Source organism: Lepidochelys kempii, chromosome 14, assembly GCF_965140285.1.
Source record: "Lepidochelys kempii isolate rLepKem1 chromosome 14, rLepKem1.hap1, whole genome shotgun sequence".
NCBI lineage: Eukaryota > Metazoa > Chordata > Testudines > Cheloniidae > Lepidochelys > Lepidochelys kempii.
In genome coordinates this window covers 17,624,771-17,644,299 of record NC_136393.1, presented here as the reverse complement: position 1 = coordinate 17,644,299, position 19,529 = coordinate 17,624,771, and the positions used below count along the sequence as shown (strand labels likewise).

The following is a 19,529-nucleotide window of genomic DNA, read 5'->3' as shown; positions in this document are numbered from 1 at the left end:
AAGAATGCTTGACATTGAGACCTTGACCAGACATACCTGAAATCTTCTGATCCTAGCACCTCTGTATAGTACATCACTTTGCACTTATGAGAGGAGACCTGTAGAGATGCCAGTACATCATCCACACGAGGCAGGTTGGTTGTAGCACAGGCAGGCATGCTGTGAAACTTCCATTGAAGAATATAGAAACCAGGCCATCTGGTCACATGAGACCCCTGGAAGCAGCAATAACAAATGGAAATAAACTTGTTAATACAATGTCAAGCTTTTGCATGTTGGAGTGAAATTTATTGTTCAGATAGCAGGAGACTGCCAGCATGCATGCAAGTGTTTTCAAATGCTGACATTGCAGCTCCTCTGCCCATTAATGTTACTGGCCAGCCAGACTTTCCTGATACAAGGGGCCAACAAAAGTTACATTAGAAATTACAAACAGACCTTCTCACCTCTCTTACTGCTGAGGTGTTCAAAGTAAAACACAAGGAACTTAAAATCAAGACCTCAGCTCTCACGAGGTAAATTACTTGGGACCATCATGATCATCTTAGTCTGACCTCCTGTACACCACAGGCCACAGAATCTCACCCACACACTTCTGTAATAGGCCCATAGCCTCTGGCTCAGTTGCTGAAGTCCTCAAATCTCGATTTAAAGACTTCAAGTTACAGAGAATCCACCATTTACTCTAGTTCAAATCAGAATGTGACCCAGGCTGCAGAAGAAGGTGAACCCCCCCCCAGGCTCTCTTCCAATCTGGCCTGGGGGGGGAATTCCTTTCTGACCCCAAATATGGTCATCTGTTAGACACCGAGCATGCAGGCAAGACCCACCAGCCAGACACCTGGAAAAGAATTCTCTGTAGTGATTCAGAGCCCTCCCCCTTGTCATCCCTGGCTGATGGAGATATTTGCTAACAGCAGTCACAGATGGGCCATATAACATTGTCAGCAATATCACACCACCCCCTCCATAAACTATCAAGCCCTGTCTTAAACAAGTTAGGTTTTGCCCTAACTACTCCCATTGGAAGGCTGTTCCACAATGTCTCTCCTCTGATGGTTAAAACCTAAAACTTATGGATGGCCAGTTTACATTCATTTGTTCTTGTACCAACACTGACCCTTAACTTAAATAACTCCTCTCCCTCGCTGATATATTTATAGACAGCAATCATATCTCCCCTCATCCTTCATTTGGTTAAGCCAACCTCCTTAAGTCTCCTCTCATAAGGTAAATTTTCCATTTCTTGGATCATCCTAGTAGTCCTTCTCTGCACCTCTTTCAGTCTGAATTAGTCTTTCTTAAACATGGGAGACCAGAATTGCGCACAGTATTCCAGATGAGGTCTCACCAGTGCCTCATATAATGGTATTAACACTTCCCCATCTCTACTAGAAATACCTTGCCTGATGTATCCTAGCATTGTATTAGCCTTTTTTCATGGGTGCTTCACATTAGCAGCTCAAAGTCATCCTGTGATCAACCTATATGCCCAAGTCGTCTCCTGTCACATCCACTTTATAGCAAAAAAAAGTGTGGTGTTAGTCTCTAAGTGCATGACCCTGAACTTTGTACTCTTAAATGTCATCCCATTTCTATTACTCCAATTTTCAAGGTTTTCCAAATCATCTTCTCTGATATTATGGTCGTCCTCTGCACTGGTATTATCTCCCACCTTTGTGTCATCTGCAAATTTTATTTTAGTGAGCAGCTGTCTCTCAAAGCAGCGAAGCTAACCACCCTGCAATGTCCCCATCTTACAGGTGAAACTGAGGCACGGAAGAGGTTACGGCCAGTATTTTCCAAATTTGGACACCTCAAGTTAGACAACTTGAATAAGAAGCTGGATTTTCACAAGAAATCAACATCCATAGCTTCCAGTCAAAAGCAGCTGTGGGTGCCCTATACCTCTGAAATTCAGGCCACTTTGTTTAAGTACATAAATATAGCATTAGCAGCCTAAAGTTTGGACCTAAGTGTCACAGCCCAGAAGAGTCAGGAACAGAACCTCTGAGTCTCAATTTCCAGGCCCCATCTCTAAGCAGAGAATACCTCAACCTCCCCTAATGCAGACATACATTGCTTGGCTATCCTCATTTCAGAAAGCAACACCATCAAGGCTGCTCGACTAAGAATGTGACTTACTGGCTGCTTTTGGATTCAGGTGCATTTATGGTTTATATGTATTCCTTCAGTCTTGCTTGTCAGCTTGGTAAATGGGATCAGCTACTAGGGAATAAACAATAGCTACCTTTCACTCTCCACAACTCCATCACAAGGATGCAAACAAACATGCCAGGCAGACAACGAGCCCCATTGCTGATGATCTGCTGAGAGCAAAAGATAAAGCCTTGCTCTAACAGCATAATTAATGATCTTACCTGCACACTCTCCCCTTCCTTGCAGATAAGTGGGGACTCCACCATACTGTAATCACGCCCTAACTGCCAGACTTTATCAATCAGCTGTACGTTGTTCCCCCCAGGAGATGTAATGCTGTGAGTGCCCAGAGAGTCCTTTTTAGGGGGCTGTGGCACTCTCTTGGAGTGATAGATGTTAAAAACAATGTCACCTTTGCACACATCAAAATCCCATGTGATCACAGATGAGGCATCCACAATCTGAATGAAAATCTAGGGAGAGGAGAAGAGTTAGATTAGACAATAGCAATATGCTCAGTAAAGGCTGAAATTCTTACTAGGAAAGAGAAACCGCTGTAGGTGGGCTCTCGATTGATTTTGACTATTACGAGTGCTCTAGAATAGATACAAATTAACTCTCATTTATCATATCACCTTCTCTGAGATCAGAGCTATGAGAGCTTTCATAAGCAGATAGAGCCATTTTCTATCTTCTCTTTTTGTGGCCTTTATTGAAAGCCTTAGGTTTTTTTTCCCTAAAGCTGTGTTCTCATAAGCAGAGATAAACAGATATCCATGCTCCTCCTACCGCAACAGGACTTTTGGGGAATGGGCTAAAAGGAACCACCTTCAGTAACAAAAGCACTGATGCCATCAGAGCCCTCACATTTGCACTTGGTTAAGCAAGTCAAAGTGCGTGTTTATGATGTACAGAAGGCCCCAAAATCATCTCCCCTCCATCATCACATTTTGAAAGCCTTCAACAAAAGAACATGCAGGATAACAAGTGAAATCTAACTGAAAGGGAAAGTGACTTATTCAGATAATTTTCACATTGTTTTGATTAACTAGTATTTAACACAAATGCTTGAACAAACTGCTAATGGAAAAACTCTTCTGTTGAAGATAAAACTACCCATGCCCCTTCTATCAGGGTCTAAGAGACTGCATTCTGCAAGTCTGGTCTTCCAAGAATGATCTCTAGCAAAACAGGAAAAAAAAAAATCAAACTCTTGCTCTTGATATTTCTAAGGTTAAAAAGAGACAAAAACCTTTCTGGCTCATTTATACATATTAAATCACCAAGAGAGGTCACAAACAGCTGTTTCCTATTTGCAGGTCATATATTAAAAATATTAGTTCACTTAGTGAAACTCATTGAGACGCAAAGCTCAGGCCATCTAAAGTGCCTGGTTCTTTAAAGGTCTTGAAAGGAAATGGAGTAACTTGCTCAGTTCTGAGTTTTTAAAATCTATATTACATGAAGGGGGAAAAAAGTCATCCCACTCATTAAGTGGATAGAGCCAGTAGCATTTTTATAACCTAATAATGATGGTTCATGGGCTCTGGTCAGGGAATGCAATAGAGTAGCCAGCCAGCCTACCTCCTCCACATAAGGGACAGGGAGTCTTAAAAATACCAACACTTACTTCTTCACAAGTTACCCAGATCTTGATTTTGGCTTGCATTACTCATGGCTTCAAGGAAAGATCAAAAGAAGCTTTTGAATTCTGAGTGTTTAGGGAGACCCAAATATCTGCTCTAAACCATTCCAAACTGAGTGACCAGGTTCTAATCTGCTTTCATTTTATACAAGCAAAAAGACACAGGGTGCTAGACCAAGATGAAAGAAGAGGAGTGAGGACTGTAGTTGTACCTCGTGTGGAGCTCCCTTGAAGACACTTGCAGACTGATAGATCGTTTCAGTCCACAGTTTTAGATCTTCATTTTCCAACTCTTCTGCAGTCCGGTACAGAGACTTCGGAACTAGCCCACCCTCGGGAACGTCACACTGGAGATTTAAAACAAAGCCATGAAAGCAACAATACAAATCTTCTCCTCCCTGACATGTTTCAGAATCTAAAACATCCTTAAAGCCACATTCTCATACTGGCACCCCCAGAAATAACTCCAATTCTGCAAGAACACTGGAGAATACGGAGAGCTGAGTAATATATGAGCATAACCCTACCTGAACTTGGCCATACAAACCATCTTACAGTTAAAGATATTCTTCAATAAATTCACTACTAAAATTGGTCTATTTTTAATTTTTTGCTAATTTATAAGGATCATCATATCAGAAACAGGTAAAGACCTTGTATATGCAACAGTGTGATATCAAAAACAGCTGTGCAGCTTCTATGTTTATTTATATTCTTAAAGCACTCAGATTTCATCCAGAATTAACCAGAACAAAGAGGAGAATATTGCATTGTTGTCTGCAACAGACAGGAAGCGTTCAGCATTTTGATTTATCTTCTGGTAAGTCACTTTTGCTTATTTAAATAGTGGATTTTGCCAGGTTCATGAATGACTTACATAGTTCTAAATTACATAGAGCAGACTCCCTTCAGTGAAAGCTCCTGCTACTGTAAGTAGCAGCCAGTTGAAAGTAAACACTCTGGTCCAAAATGCCTAGTACATGGTCTTTAAATGGATGACCAGAGCTGCTCGATAGAATTTCCATGAAAGGCAGAGGAGTAAGTTAACAACCATTTACAGAGATTTATAAAGTAAACCTAAAAGGGAAATGCTTTTACACAACCAATTAATCAAATTCCAGCACTTACACGTTACTGTGATATGTTCTATAGAAAAACGTTTGGGGAGAGAGCACCTATTAAACACAGCACAATCCACGTAAAGACAAATGCACTGGCATGTGATATCAGATTGATATATTAAGAAAATCCAACCACATTTTTAGGAGAGATGTTAGAGCTATGAATGTAAGTGATTCCCACAATCAAAAAGGAAGAACACTGTTTTATGAAGCAAGCAAGGACTGAACTGATTTTTTGAGGTTCAATACTTGACTAAGCTGGTAAGCTGTTGACTTCCTATGTACGTGGCCTCAGTTTCTCCAGATACAAAATGGGAATAAATGCTTCCCTACCGCACAGGATACCACAAGGCTTTAAGGACTATACATTGCTCTAAGTTCCCAGGGGAAGTTGTTATATTGAAAAGGTCCTGCTATTGCAATGGTGATCTGAAGGAGGGACAGGAGAGAAGGATAGCAGGACTGGATTCACGTTTCACGAAGCAAATTATGAGTTGGAGAGATCTGGAAACACTAAATTTGGTCTCATCTTTGTCCTCCCCATTTCCCTCATGGAGTTGTGGTTCATGATTCAGTTCTGGTTTTCAAATACAGCCTCCAAAAATCTGGATTGGGGACAGGGCAGGGGGTGGTGGGGCTCAGAGAGGACTATGACAAAATAGTGTTCAGGTACCATATCTGAGGAGTTTAACTTGCATCTTTATAGGTGATCTGAAATAATTTTCTTAAAAATATGAAGCTAGAAAACCTAAATCTTTAATATGTAGACAAATATTTTAATTTTAAAAGACTTCAAAAACAAGTTCAGGTTTCTAATGGTTGGTTTCTCACACAACAGTGGAGAATGTCACAAATGATGCAGAAACTAAGGATGTAAGGTTCTTTGGTCTATGATATGCAGGAAGTCAGACCTTGTGATAATGGTCCCTTTTGGCCTTAACATATATGGATCTATGAACCTAAACAGTGTGAGGAATGCGTTTCTTCCCTGGGATAAGCAGTATGTGACACAGTGCTACTGCCTTGAACTTGAGTCTTGACATGTAGTGGGGGGAAGACCGTTTTAAAATGTATTTATTTATAGGTGCAGGGTATTCCGTTAGTGATTTGCGATCTGTTTTACAGAAACATTCTGTTTCTCTTTTCAAGGTGGATTGCAAAGGCTGCTACTAAAAAGAATCACTCCAACCTCAGAGTCATACAGAAGAGCCAGCAGGAAAATGCTTTATAGCAGAGCGAGACCACACTTAAAGATTATACTTGGCAATCTTTGTTTTGGAGGTTTGGAGGGTGGGGGTTAATGTAAGAGGGAAACAACAAATTGTTACATTAATAATTTAAAATTCATACCATGCACTCTCCACTAAGGAAATCTGGGATAATTTCTTTATCAATGTAATCCAGCAGACCTCCAGGCCCTTGGTAGTCATTTCCTGCATAAATAAGGAATTTCTTTCTGGTGTTGTCATCAATGAATGGACTAACCTACAAACAAAGAAAAACAGAATTGGTCAGGTTCCCAGGTCCTTGAGTAACTTCACATAACACAGGATAAAACAAAATATAATTCTTTTGAAGTACATACAGTAAATGAGTTAAGTTATTCATTTGCCTACACAAACACATTTTTCCTTTTAGGAACTTTTGTTCTAATTCCATAAATAAAGTGTTTTCTAAAAATGGAGTTTCCAGGAGGCAACATTTCCTGTTTATAGCACAGTGAACATCAGTTTTCAAGAGAGCAGTACATGTAAAGTGCATACCAGTATCCAGAGGTAGATGTACAGATACTAGAAGCACAAACATACCAGTGTCCAGAGGACTGGAAATACTCTGGGCGCTCTCAGGATAAGAAGGCGACCCAATGTTTCAGGGTAATTGGCTTCAACCACTTCAATGATTCTTAGTAATGCTTTGACACCAGGTCTCCATAAATGTCGCATATTCAAGCCCTCCAAATCCACCAGACAGGTCCAGGAGCTGTTAATTTTAAAGAGTTTTTTAAGAATCCAATTGGAATCATATTTCATTATTCACACCACAGCATTTGATGGTTTGAGATGAGCACTCAGTTTTGTATCACAGATCTACAAGTTTTGGTTGGTTTTGCAGTTGCCACACTCTTCCTTCATTACACAGCTATAGCAGTCCTCCCACCTCATCTCCACAGTTTGTACTGCCTGTAGATGCAAGAAATTGTAAGATCTTTGGAGCAGAAAATTTTTCTTAACTATAAAGTGCCATGCATGCTTATGACACTATGTATAACGATCACTGTGCTCATTCTCTGATATAGGGCAGGCACGTCACCAAAGGATAGACAACCATTTCAGTCTCCAGTTGAAAGTTCCTACTAGCAAACACAAGACACCATCATAGTGCTTAATAAATCACTGCTGGGGGGTGGGTGGGGAGGAAGAGTACTGGTTCTACACTGGAACTTTAATATTCAGCATACATGTTTCCTAACACAAGTGCATGTTTTAAAAGTGCCACTGCACTTTAAGTCCGCATTTCAGAATTTAGGACTCAATTCAGGAAAACATTCCCTATACAGGACAGTATTAAAACACATCAAGTCAGTAGGCTTTAAGCATGTGTTTCAGTGCTTTCCTAAATCAGGCCCACACCAAGGGGTGTGAATTCAGAGCTCATCCTTGTATATTCATAGCTATGTTGTACTGACTGATTCTAGGCCATTGGAATGACTCCCAAAGACGACATATGAATCACAGTGTTTGTTTGTTTTTTTAAATAAGTAGGTGTTGTATATTTCATTGCTGCCTCTTTCACCTTTACCATGTAAGCATCCTTGGACCACACAAGGCCATAGCAGTACACAGGAAACCCCAGTCTTACACTTGGCTTTTCACTCCTCAAGTCAGCTGGGACTGGGAGTTCTTTGCAATAAGAAGATGAGAAATTGGAGTGCCATACACTGGTAACCCTTTGTAGATTAAGGGGTGGAATCAATAGGCTCTGAAGGGAGTCAAATGCTTTATTATGAAGACAAATATTGAAGTCATTCCAAACCCTGAATTCCTTTTTTGGAGCTCGTAAGAGATTTAGTGAGCAAATCCTATTCCAAACTGGAGCCTGAAAATAAAGCAACTTTGTAGCCAAACTTGAAGAACACCTACACTGCTACATACAAATTCAGACCTCATGTTCTTTCTGAGAAGTAATACAAATTCTCATGTTTCACCTTATAGGCCTGCCAAATACTTTTGTATTCTCTTCACATCGTCTCAGTCCTTCTTCATTTATAGAAAGAACCTACACAAAAGAAAGTGTTGTTTTAGAGAATGTTCTAAAACTGTCAGGTTTGTGGGACTGGGGAGAAAATGCAATCTTCAGAACCTGAGCCTTACAGCAACTCACACTAACCTCAGACCAGTGTACAAGGACATCTAGTGAAGACATGCAAAAGTGGATTTAGGAGCATTATTGAGTGCAATAACTTTTAGGAGAGCTATAAGAAGAAGATTACAAAACATACAAGCATCCCATTTTAGTGCTTGAATACAATGGTGAAGAATTCTGTACAGAATCTTAGGGCCCACCTTTTCCCTCAGAGGCAAATGAACATCAGAAAGGCATTCCGTATATTTTGTGGAGTAGGACACTTCTCTTTAGTTGAACAGTGTCAACAAATTCTTTATTTCTATGAAGACACCATTGTTTGTGCAGGATTTCACTCTCAGGTCTCACATTTTTTGGCATAAGAAACTCCCATAGCTCCTCCCTAAACCCCCACCTTCTGCCCTTTGAACCTTTGTTTAATTCCTGACGGAGTGGGAAGCAAAGGCTCCCCTCAAAAAAATTAAGATAATTACCAAAAAAGACTTGGAAAAAAAAACCCATGGCTTAAAGTTAGACAAAGCTAAGTACATGGATATAGCACCACCAGAAAGAAAGTGTACAACCACCAAAGGTGGGTGCTGGCTTGTGATCATGGCAATTACTGCTGCCAGTATGCTTCTTTAGAGCTTGCCTGTTCTGTACTATTTTGAAAGCTGGGTACATCAGCACTGAGAATCCCACTAAATTCTTCAAAGAAACTGAATTACAGGCAAGTCATTTTCCTTTAAAATAAATATTGCATCCAAGACTATGGGTGGGGTGTATTTTATAAATAAAAAATAAATAGGATACTCATACAATACCTAGGAATGCATTTCTTGCCCTGTGTACATGTGGAAGCTTAAGTTTCAAGCACTATACAAACTAGATAAGAAGCTGTGATAATGTCTCAGCCCAGAACTATAGTAACTGTCAAACAACTGACTTTCTGCCATCAGTCCACAGTTTGAAAGAATATTAAAATGAACCATTCAGGGAGGTTTGATCTGTTCAAACTGAGAACAGATTGCTAAAGCATATAGAAAAATATCTACTATGTGCTGATCATTCTGGTGTGGCAGGAAACTGCAAACTTTAGAACAAATTTGTTAGTAATAAACAAGTCATTTCTTAAGCACTTACATATCGCAGCAAGGCTTCTTCCCCAAGAGCTCGCACTAAGCCTTTGGTATCCATCTGTCCCAACCTCAACACATACAGAGGGCGCCCATCTGAAGAGCAAGAGATGCTAAATTAGTATTCTCTGTTAAAGTTTTAAAACTAAATCCGTGTCTTTGTTGTCAAAAAGGTGTGTTTTTACAGTGAGACAGCTAACTCAATTTCACTATCTTGCTGTAAAATTCTAGTGAAGACAAAGCAGTGTAGTTTTACTTTAATATAGCCAGTTGAGGTCAACCCCAAGTTGGGGAGTATAGTTTTGACCTACTAGCTACATTGAAATAAGAACTACCAATGAATTGTTTGTACTAGTATTTTACAGTGAAATGGCTCATTTGAATTCACTATCTCACTACAAAAACAAACCTTTTTTGACAGTGAAGACAAAGCCAAAGTGATTTTGATTAATTAAGACATTTCATTGTACTTGACGAGATTTGTGGACAAAATCTGCCCCCAGTGTAGCCAAGAGAAGAAGGATAGATTATTGGTCCAATATTTTTCCTGATATCACAGATCTCTGGTCAAGACTAGAGCCTTAAATCATTCTCTCACAAGGACACTACCCTGGATATCGCCCAACAAGCCTTTAGAAAGATTACTGCATTAAAGTGAACAACAATACCGCAGAATCAACTCTCCAGATCAATGCTTTATTTGCTAAAATAATGGTGGGTATAATTTTGGGGCCTTTTAACAAACAGCTATTCCCCCACATATTATGTGGGGCTGGCACACACCCTCCTAAATGCTGCTTAAGACTAATGAGGGCAAGTCTGATCCAGAGACAAGTTTCAAATGGGATCCTTACATTCAAGGACTCGCCTCTTTTGTTTGTTGAGATTACTAAAATGTCTTCCATGATACATAACAGTCTGAACAAGTACATGGGCTGATTTTTTGAGGACCATAACTGGCATTTTTGGCCTTTCACAGTATCTTAACAGAGCTGTTTATTAGGAACAACATGTGTTAAACTTCTTTATGGGATGGATTTTTAACTCTGTCCTAATCTATTGGAGTATACAAGCATAAATTGCCATCTCTGGCACTGCAACACACCATGACAGACTGCCTTGTTCCTAAGTATTTTGATTCCAAAGCTGTCTGTTGTTTAAAGGCTCTCCAAGAAAAAAAGTCACCCTTCAATTAGATCACACCTAAACATGTTTTAAAGACTTTCATTCCAGAGAAAAGGGCAAGTCAGCATGTCTCAGTAGCATGCACGGAAGCCCATTTTGCCAAAAAGATCTTAATCTCAATGCTCAATATCATTTCCTTCTAACATTTGAAAAACTGATACCAATCTGCTACAAGAACCAAACGCAAACAATATTTTTGATAGTCTCCCTTTTAAATAGGTCTATGATTCTTCCCCTCCCAGTGCGAATTGACAGCCAATATAGCGTGAAACACTTGGGAAGTATATGTAGCAAAAGAAGGTGGGGTTTTTTTTGTTTGGTTGGGTTTTTTGGGTGGGGGGGGAGGGGAAGGATTCCAGGGGATATGGACAAGCTTTGACTATATTGTTCATTATGAAAGTTTTGACCTCTTGATTCTTCTGAAGAGAAGCTTTGATCAACTAATGATCTTCCCGCTTTGTAGTTTTTATTTTTTAATGGAAGCACCTATACATTGACCCAATGTTAATTCTCCTTTCAAAGGGCAGTTGTTTAAATTTTTAGCAGTTTGATTTAGCCAACCTAGGTTCATCTAAGCATCAGAAGATACAGGTCATGTTTATTTATGCAGGCTTTCCTGCAGGACATTATGAAGATAGAAACTCTGTTGAGCCTTGCCCTTAAAAAGTTAACGTTAAATATCTAAACTGAAGAATGAATTTATCACTTTGCTTAACAGATTCAAAATCAAGACAAAAAAATAAGTTGTAGAACTAGAAACCCAAGCTGTTCAGTCTGCAGATACAGTAGTAGTGTCTTGGAGTATAAAGATTCTACATACTTATGGAGTTACACAGTTAAGTGTTAAAATAAAATTTTCACTAAAAGCAGAGATCACACATTCTTTTTGGAATGTACTATGCAGGTTTTAGAGCACTATATAAGAAGCTGTTAAGTTTTATACAAGAACTACAAAAATCCCTAATTCATAATTTATTAACCTACCCCACCCATATGATGCATGAGGGAAGGCTGTATAACTGGGAGTGTTTTCTTCTTAACCCTGCAGCCACATTTTATAACTCACTAGGGTTTTGTTATTTAACAGTTCTTTGCTTGAGGCTCTCATCAAAATAAGAACTACTCAAATGCACAGGAGAGCCACACTGATCGTATGAGTGTTTATGAATTTATGCTCAAGTAAAATGGATAGCTTTCATTCGTTACCATCTATCCTAGAGAGCATGTTTCATAGCTGCTGCTCTCTGACTTGCCCGTGATTAGTGTTCTTCAAAAATGCCTTGACCTGAAGAAAGAGCTCTGTGTAAGCTCAAAAGTCTGTCTCTTTCGCCACCAGCAGTTGCTCCAATAAAAGATATTATCTAAAGAATCCACTCAGCTGAAGCTTGGAACACACTTTGCATGTGCGAGAGGAAGGAGGGGAACTGGTAAGGAGAGATTTAAAAGTAACCTATCCCCAGGCTTTAAAGTGGTAACATTAACAGATTTCAAACTGAGAAACTGTCTGCAGTTTACATGTTGGCAAGAGAGCAAAAGGAAATTCAAGGATAAGACCAAGAGTTCAAAACACAAGATTGAAGACCCTCTGTCTCACTCAGGAAAGTGGACATACTATAATCTACCAACAACCTTCAAACTTATCTGTTTCCTTCCTAGTTATTGGTGAGACCCTAGATGTATGGAAGAGGGAAACAGGAAACAAAGTCCCTCTCTTAAAAATCTAGGAACACATCCCCAATTTCCTTCCTAAAATCTGTACAACCCACAGGGTTGATGGAGACCCATCCATGCACTCACCTCAGCGTTGCAGTGGTTAAGCCTACCTTCTCTCCCTCATGGCCACTATTAATGGTAGCCTGCTATTACTAGCTGCCTCCTGTACTATTTCATATGCTTACAGTAGCAGGAAGGGCTAAAGGGAGTAGTGCTGGGTAGCAGGTAAAGACTAATCAGAGCACAGAAGGCTTGCAGTCAGATTACTCTCTTTCCAAGATGAACAACTGGATAGAAACCCTCCCTCCAGTTACAAGTACGGTGAGGGAGAGGGATTCCACAACTTTTCAGCAAGACCAATACACAGCAGGGGCAAGCTGGGTGGTGTCTTTCAGCAGCTGGGCCTGAATCCTTAAGTTCTGGGGACGTGTCCATAACCCATTACACAGAATAAAGAAGAAGCTGTTTTCTTCTTAATGAACCTGCTCTATTTTGTGTTTGTAACACCACAATTCCTATCACTGAAACTGTGATGCCAAATATTGGCTACACTATAAGCAAGTGTCTGACAACAGAAATAAGCTGATTAAAAAGGTATGCTTATTTACATACATCTTTTAACCACCAACCACAGGAAAGTAATTAATACTCAGCATTTTTATAGCCCCTTTTACCCAGCTAACTCAGAGTGCTGTAAAATATGATAAATAACTCACAACAGCTCTGTTGAGTAGGTTTACCAATTTTACAAATGTCTCAGAAAAGTTAAGTGATTTGATCAAAATTACAATCAGAGCTAGGAACAGGACCCAGGAGCCCTGTCAGTTTGCCTGCTCTCACTTGCAAACCACACTAACTTAACTGCACTTAAGTACAACGTAGTATGAAAGTAATACCCACACTCTCAAACCACACATCTGGCAGGCGTTTAACAAAAAGTTATTTAATTCAGATTATAAAGTGCCCATCAGCATCTAGGAATATAAAATGTACCTTTGTCATGGTGATGCCAACCTCCTGCATAGTAATCTTGTAGTACTTGTGGAGGGTTCCAGGTTTCCAGAATATAGTCCACTTGGTGCTGCTTACGCCATGTTAGTGACTGGCAAAGAATCTCTCTGGCTTTGTCAATATTGAAGTCCCGGGCACGCAAGAATCGTAAAATATGTTCATCCTTTGGGATCTATTGGAAAATAATTACTGATTCAAATTTGAAACTTTGTAACAGTCAATTTATATAAACTTGAACGCAAATACACAGATTGGACTGCACTACTAATTAAAGGAAGACAATTAGAAACTTATCAGACCACCACTTTAGGGACTTTTTTTTTACTTTTTACAAAGACAGCAAAACAAAGTAAGGAGAGAAAAGTGCCCCTTTGGTTAGCTCCATGGTTGCAGAACTTGAATCTCCCACAGGATAGATAAGTGCACTGTTTGCACAGTCACCGGGCCTTCTTAGTTTTTGAACTGATCCCATGACTTACTTCTTGTTCCAAACTCTAAGTAGCAGAAAACTTCTGTTCAAGCATTTACTCTAGGATCCTCCCAAACACTCTGGAACAATGGGCAACCTGTTTTTAAGGTTATAAAAAACCAGGATGATCACGCTTCCTTAATTCACCCCACGCAAATATCTGCGAGCTCTTAACATGTGAAAACTGGGACATTCTATATGTGGAACACAATGCTATTGTATAATTTATGGTTAGATCCCTCTTGGTTATAAAACCCTTCTGCAACAGAGTATGTTTCCACAGGAAATACAAAAGAGACTGGTTAAATTGTGTTTCATAACTTTTAAAATCTTATACAATTTCAAGACTGTTTCAAGAAATGGGGTCATTTTAATACAAGGCAGACTTGTGAAACTGCTTGGCTGTCAGTCCCCTGGGCCGGATTTTTCACATTCTGCTTAATTCAGTCAAATTCATCTTGTGTATTGGGCACTTCTAGTCACCACTTTTAGCTTTCTGTGTTTCAGAGTTTCTTACTTTGCCCTTGTGTGTTTCCTGGAGCCACTGTCGAAGTCGGATGAGGCAGCTTTCCTGCAATGGTGTCAAGTCACCCAGATACCGCTTGATGTAGTCTGCATCGAGTTTGTCTGAAATGGTATTTACACATTATTACAGCAAAAAGAAAAGGAGTACTTGTGGCACCTTAGAGACTAACGAATTTATCTGAGCATAAGCTTTCGTGAGCTACAGCTCACTTCATCGGATGCAGCACACGAAAACTTATCCTCAAATAAATTGGTTAGTCTAAGGTGCCACAAGTACTCCTTTTCTTTTTGTGAATACAGACTAACACGGCTGTTACTCTGAAACCTGTCATTATTACAGCAGTTACTAATTGCTAGGTCAGTTAACAACTGATCTTATGTGCAAGTACTTGTAATGGAAGAACCTGTGTTCTTATTTCCAGTCAATGCTGCTTGTTTGTCAGCCTTAACTATGTTCAGTTGAATTAAAACGATAATGTCTGAACTGTTGGGTCCAAGAAAAAGAAGCTTTAGCTAATATTTTACAAGTGAGTTGCTTTTCTGCTACCAGTTGAAATCCATTTGCAATGGAATGGGGTTGATTTTTGGTGAGCTCTCTACTTCCTTCCCTGGTAATCTAAACTATTGCCCTCGACCAATCCTTAGTGTGATTTTATTTTTTTTTTAAAATGCTGGCCTTTACTTGATCACAGGATCAGCTACCAGCACACTTATCCAGGACCCAGATAGATGAATGCTAAATGGGGGGTGCTCCCAGAACTGGTCAGGACCAACATGAATACGAATGAACCAGAAACTAATGTGAGGGTCCTCAGCAGAGAAGCAGAGCCTTGAATGTGTCTATAAGCATTTCAAATAATCTAGCTAAAAATGAGAAGTCAAACAGGCCATATAAGAGATGCCAAATGTACCATCAGGTGTTCCTGCTGTGGGCTCTGATGGGCTGCTGGAGGTGTTGAGCACTTCTTTATTGTTCAGTCCCTCCTTTGTGACAGCATCTGGTATGTTGACAGCAGGAGAAACTGGCCGTGCTATGCGAGATGTGCTGTTCTCCAATTTATACATAACAGGAGGAGTCCAACGAGGAACAAACGTCATCCCTTCTTCCTCCATCTGCTTCAGGTAATACTCTATTATTTCCTTTCCCTTTGAAACAAAAACATGTTTTAGCCAATACAAATACAAACAGGCCACTTAAATACCAACAGGTCCTTTTTGGAAATGCAACAAAAGGCAGTCGGGCATCCCAAGAGAGACCCCACAGATCCCTTTCTACACACACTTCACAACACCCTGCTCTAAAAGCCATGTAGTTTAGTTTTCTCTGCACAACCAGCCTGTTAAGTAGCAGCAGCTACATTTCAGGATTTAAATCTAACTAGAGCCAGGCATCTTGGTCATGATTGTGTGCTCACCTTTTTAATATTACTGGTGTACTGCTTCATGGCAATCTTTTCCACTGTGCTTTCAAAGCCAAAGAAAGACTTGATATCCAGGCTTGCTGACTGTTCAAAACAGGTCCAATCTTCATTGTCAGGGTGAACCTATTGGTGGATGACAGCAGAGACCACATGCTTTGATTACTCTTTGCTGTACGTTTTCTCATATAAGTATTTGCATAGTCAAAATTCCATATTTAAGTTTGTTTTGTCAAGTGTCCTGTAAATGGAATTTGAAACCTCTGGTCCCTTTGCAAAATGCAGATTGAAAAAGGTAAAGCTTAGTCAACAAGAAAAGAAAGAAACAACCTTCATATGGTCTCTACAAAAGCCATCATGGCACATTTTCCCTTTTAACAATAACTAGGAGGAAAAACACTGTGCTCCAGGCCAGAGGCACAGGATCCGCATATTCACCAGATTTGCGATGCTTCCCTCTTGGATTACTTACTACCAACAATACTGCAACAGATTAGCACCATTTACTACCTAGATAGTGGCATAATTTTTTTTTTTTTTTTTTAATCCAGAAAAGTGTTTGTACGACTGAAAGGAGTATGATCTCTATTCTGGTTACCAGCCTGAATGAGCAAGTTTTTACAGACTGTAGAGAATGCCTTCCCCCCCCCCCGCCCTTTCAAACTTCAAATACATTCCTGATTTTCTCCTCTTCTTCTATCATAAGCAGCTGAGAGTGCTGGTAACTGGTTCTAGTCTACACTGCCACCCAAGAGAAAAACAGCAGTCTGGCATCTCCACATCTGAAAGAGAAGTGTGTACGGATTCTCCAGCTTTGGTTCTCAGCTCAATGGCATAAAAAATCAGACTTGTTCTGACTTTTTATGAGAGAATTATGTCACTGGCCCTTTTAGTTTTTTCCCTTCCCATAACATACTGGAATTTATTTGTTGTGACCATTATTTATATATTGGGTAATATCCCATGTTTGAAACCTATTAAGGTCATTTAGTCTAACCCTGGCTAGAACAGGATTATTCCCGCACTTAATCCAGTTTAGAGCTTAATGTTTCAATAATGGGGCTTCCAACTTTTCCTTTGGAAGCTATTCCACAGTCCAATAGGTTTCATAATGAGTTGGTTATAAAATTGTGTTCCTTCTCATATTCATAGGGTGAGAAAACTGATGTTAAGTGGCTTGAACATCCTACACAAGCATAAAGCACAGAATATGAAGCACAGAAGCATGCTAAAAGAATGTTTCTTTCTTTAGGTACATAGCTAAATCAATAATGGATTTTTTTTTTTTTTAAAGATACCAGGTCTCTTAAAAGGGATCTGGTTTTTAAATTATACTTTTGACTTTACACTTAACCTATCTTTGTTACAAATACAGTACTACCCAAGACTAATATAAAAAGAAAAATTAAAGAAAAAGAGCTTCTCTATTTGAGCTTGATTACCTTGTGCATTTTTCTATAGCATGTTTCTCCTGTTTATTATGGCACTTTCACATGGCAAGGGCAGACAGAAAAATACTTAAATTTTAAAAGTTGCAGTGAGACCCAGGGGCAGATGCAGTACTTGAAACTACTTTTAACTAATATTTTGAAGTTAACTAGATTTCAAAGTTTCCAGCATCCCTTTAAACATGTTCTGCACCCAGAAAGCACTCATTTACGGAAGTGCTGCAATGTAAACGAGTGGCCGCATTTGCTAGTTTGGATTTGACTGCCAAGGTCCATTCCAAGCTTTATTCATACATTACAATTATTTGTGCTTTATTTCATTTGTTTTATATCAGACTAGGAGTATTTTACAACCTATAAAGGAATTGCAAGCATGGCAACAGCTAGCTCTCGGACTTCACTTTTTAAACAAATCTATCATGCTACCAACGCTTTGCGCCAAAAAAGACGTCAGCATCTCAAATAGAAACAGATATGACAGAAAAAAAAATCTAGATTAAAATTACAATCTTGAACTCTTGAATTGTAGCGCACTTGACAATAATACACTTGTAGCACTGGCTAGCACTATGCAGAAAGTGACCAAGTGATGTGCAAGCTTCCCTTCAACACTTCTGCCAGGGCATCATCAATTGTGACATGCCACAACCCTGCTATTACAGACTTTGGCTTCTCACAAGCAGAGTCTGTCAAATGTCTGTCTTTTGTCATGTGGAAATATGTCCAAATGACAGGAAACCAAATTTGCATCAGGGTTTTCACATGTATTGATTACTTTTAACACTAACAGCAACACCCATGGCACAATAATTCATTCTGATTTTTAGGAGGAGCCAAAAAATAATCCAACCTTCGGTTAGGAGTACTGAATGTCAATGCCAACCAAACCCAATCTGTAGAACTGTTAGATTCTCTGTTACTCACTGTGTAACAGCAGTGCTCATTAATGATGACTCTGTTAGAAAAGGTTTCATTGTAGGCCTCTATGTGCAAAGTCCGATCTTGTCTGTTCAAGGAGTTCTTCTGGACAAAGTAAACATAATCTACTCCTGCAATCTGAGAAAGATTACCACAGATTTTGTTAAAAATTTCCATTCTTGTGGGTTGGTATCAAGAAAATTAGAATAAAAGTCATTTTAAAATTGTTTAGTTACCTTTTTTAATAATCGTGGTGCATCTATATCCAGTTTACAACGTCTTTCGATCACATGGATAGCTCCATCCTCACTCTTGAATTCATTCACAGTGTCACTAGCTACAAACATTGGGATTAGAGGACATGTAGGAAATCTTCTTTCATATGCCTGCAAAGATGTATAGAGGAGGAAGAACGAACAAAAGCTTAATCAAGAGTAATTCTATGGACTATACAGATTCTGTCCCTCTTCTCTGACACCATTGTATTTACAAGCCATCGTCTTGATCTTATCCATTTGGTAGGAAAAGCAGGGGCCCTTGCATCTCCACTTTTTTGAAATTACTACTATAGCTGACACCATTAAGAAACAGACTGCTTTCAAGACAGCAAGTTTCGTAGCAAACCAAATATTAGAGTATTTCATGTATAGTCCTGTTTGAGATACATGGTACATTTGACCTAATCCAAGGGTTAATTTAAACAGTGCATAAGAAACACTTTCCCCCCTTCCCTCTCCCCTACCCTCCTGCCCCCCCCCCTTTTTTTTTTTTTTTTTTGAGGGAAGTGGATAACAATGTGCATTGACCATCCTCCCTTTAACAGGAACAGAACATCTTAAAGAGACCCTTTTATCACAAGAATACCTGAGCACATAATGTGCTGAAGGATTAAAAAACCCATTGTGTAATTATCAGCATTTCACTGAGCTGTCTGGAGGGTTTCCAATGCATTGCCCAGAAGTGTACCCGATGCCATGGCAAGGAACATCGCGGCAAACGCCCTCCAGGACGCGACAAAGAAGCGGATCGGCAGAACACCCTCCAAACAAGATATCACCACCTTCCTGAGTGGTTCCCTGGATGGCGAATTTGGACGGGATGGGCATGACATTGCTTCGCTGTGGTCCCGAGCTCGCAATGCCACGCGTCGCCTGGGGAAGCGCATCTGCTGCCACTGGGAGTGGTGCAAGGAGCGCCAGGAGCTGGGAGTCGTGGTGCTGCAGATCAGGTCCGACAACACCATCGTCACCCTGAGCACCAGAGGCATGCTGGAGAGGACCCTGATGGCAGCCATCCACTCGCTGTACATGGAAACCCTGAAGCATAAACAGGACCAGGGTAAAGCCTTTGAACTGACCAGCAAGTGGGACGCCAGCAACCACTTCCTCGCCGGGGGCGGCTTCACCCGTTTTGCTGACTAGCGGTTCATCCACCGTGC

At 39.9% G+C, this 19,529-nt stretch overlaps 1 protein-coding gene across 15 annotated transcripts in view; it reads right to left on the bottom strand.

The window, feature by feature from the left end:
* The window catches only part of SEC14L1 (SEC14 like lipid binding 1), a 140,332-nt gene that overhangs the window by 39,971 nt on the left and 80,832 nt on the right, over positions 1–19,529 (bottom strand). For all 15 annotated transcript variants that reach the window (XM_078848621.1, XM_078848622.1, XM_073311090.2 and 12 more), the window contains 13 exons: positions 18,328–18,477; positions 18,098–18,229; positions 15,723–15,851; positions 15,219–15,453; positions 14,300–14,409; positions 13,296–13,485; positions 9,412–9,500; positions 8,132–8,202; positions 6,735–6,906; positions 6,277–6,411; positions 4,018–4,152; positions 2,382–2,633; positions 37–215 (listed from right to left, as the gene is read on the bottom strand). In XM_078848621.1, coding sequence (XP_078704747.1) covers positions 37–215; positions 2,382–2,633; positions 4,018–4,152; positions 6,277–6,411; positions 6,735–6,906; positions 8,132–8,202; positions 9,412–9,500; positions 13,296–13,485; positions 14,300–14,409; positions 15,219–15,453; positions 15,723–15,851; positions 18,098–18,229; positions 18,328–18,477 — 1,979 coding nt within the window. The remainder of the gene's footprint in view (positions 1–36; positions 216–2,381; positions 2,634–4,017; positions 4,153–6,276; positions 6,412–6,734; positions 6,907–8,131; positions 8,203–9,411; positions 9,501–13,295; positions 13,486–14,299; positions 14,410–15,218; positions 15,454–15,722; positions 15,852–18,097; positions 18,230–18,327; positions 18,478–19,529) is intronic.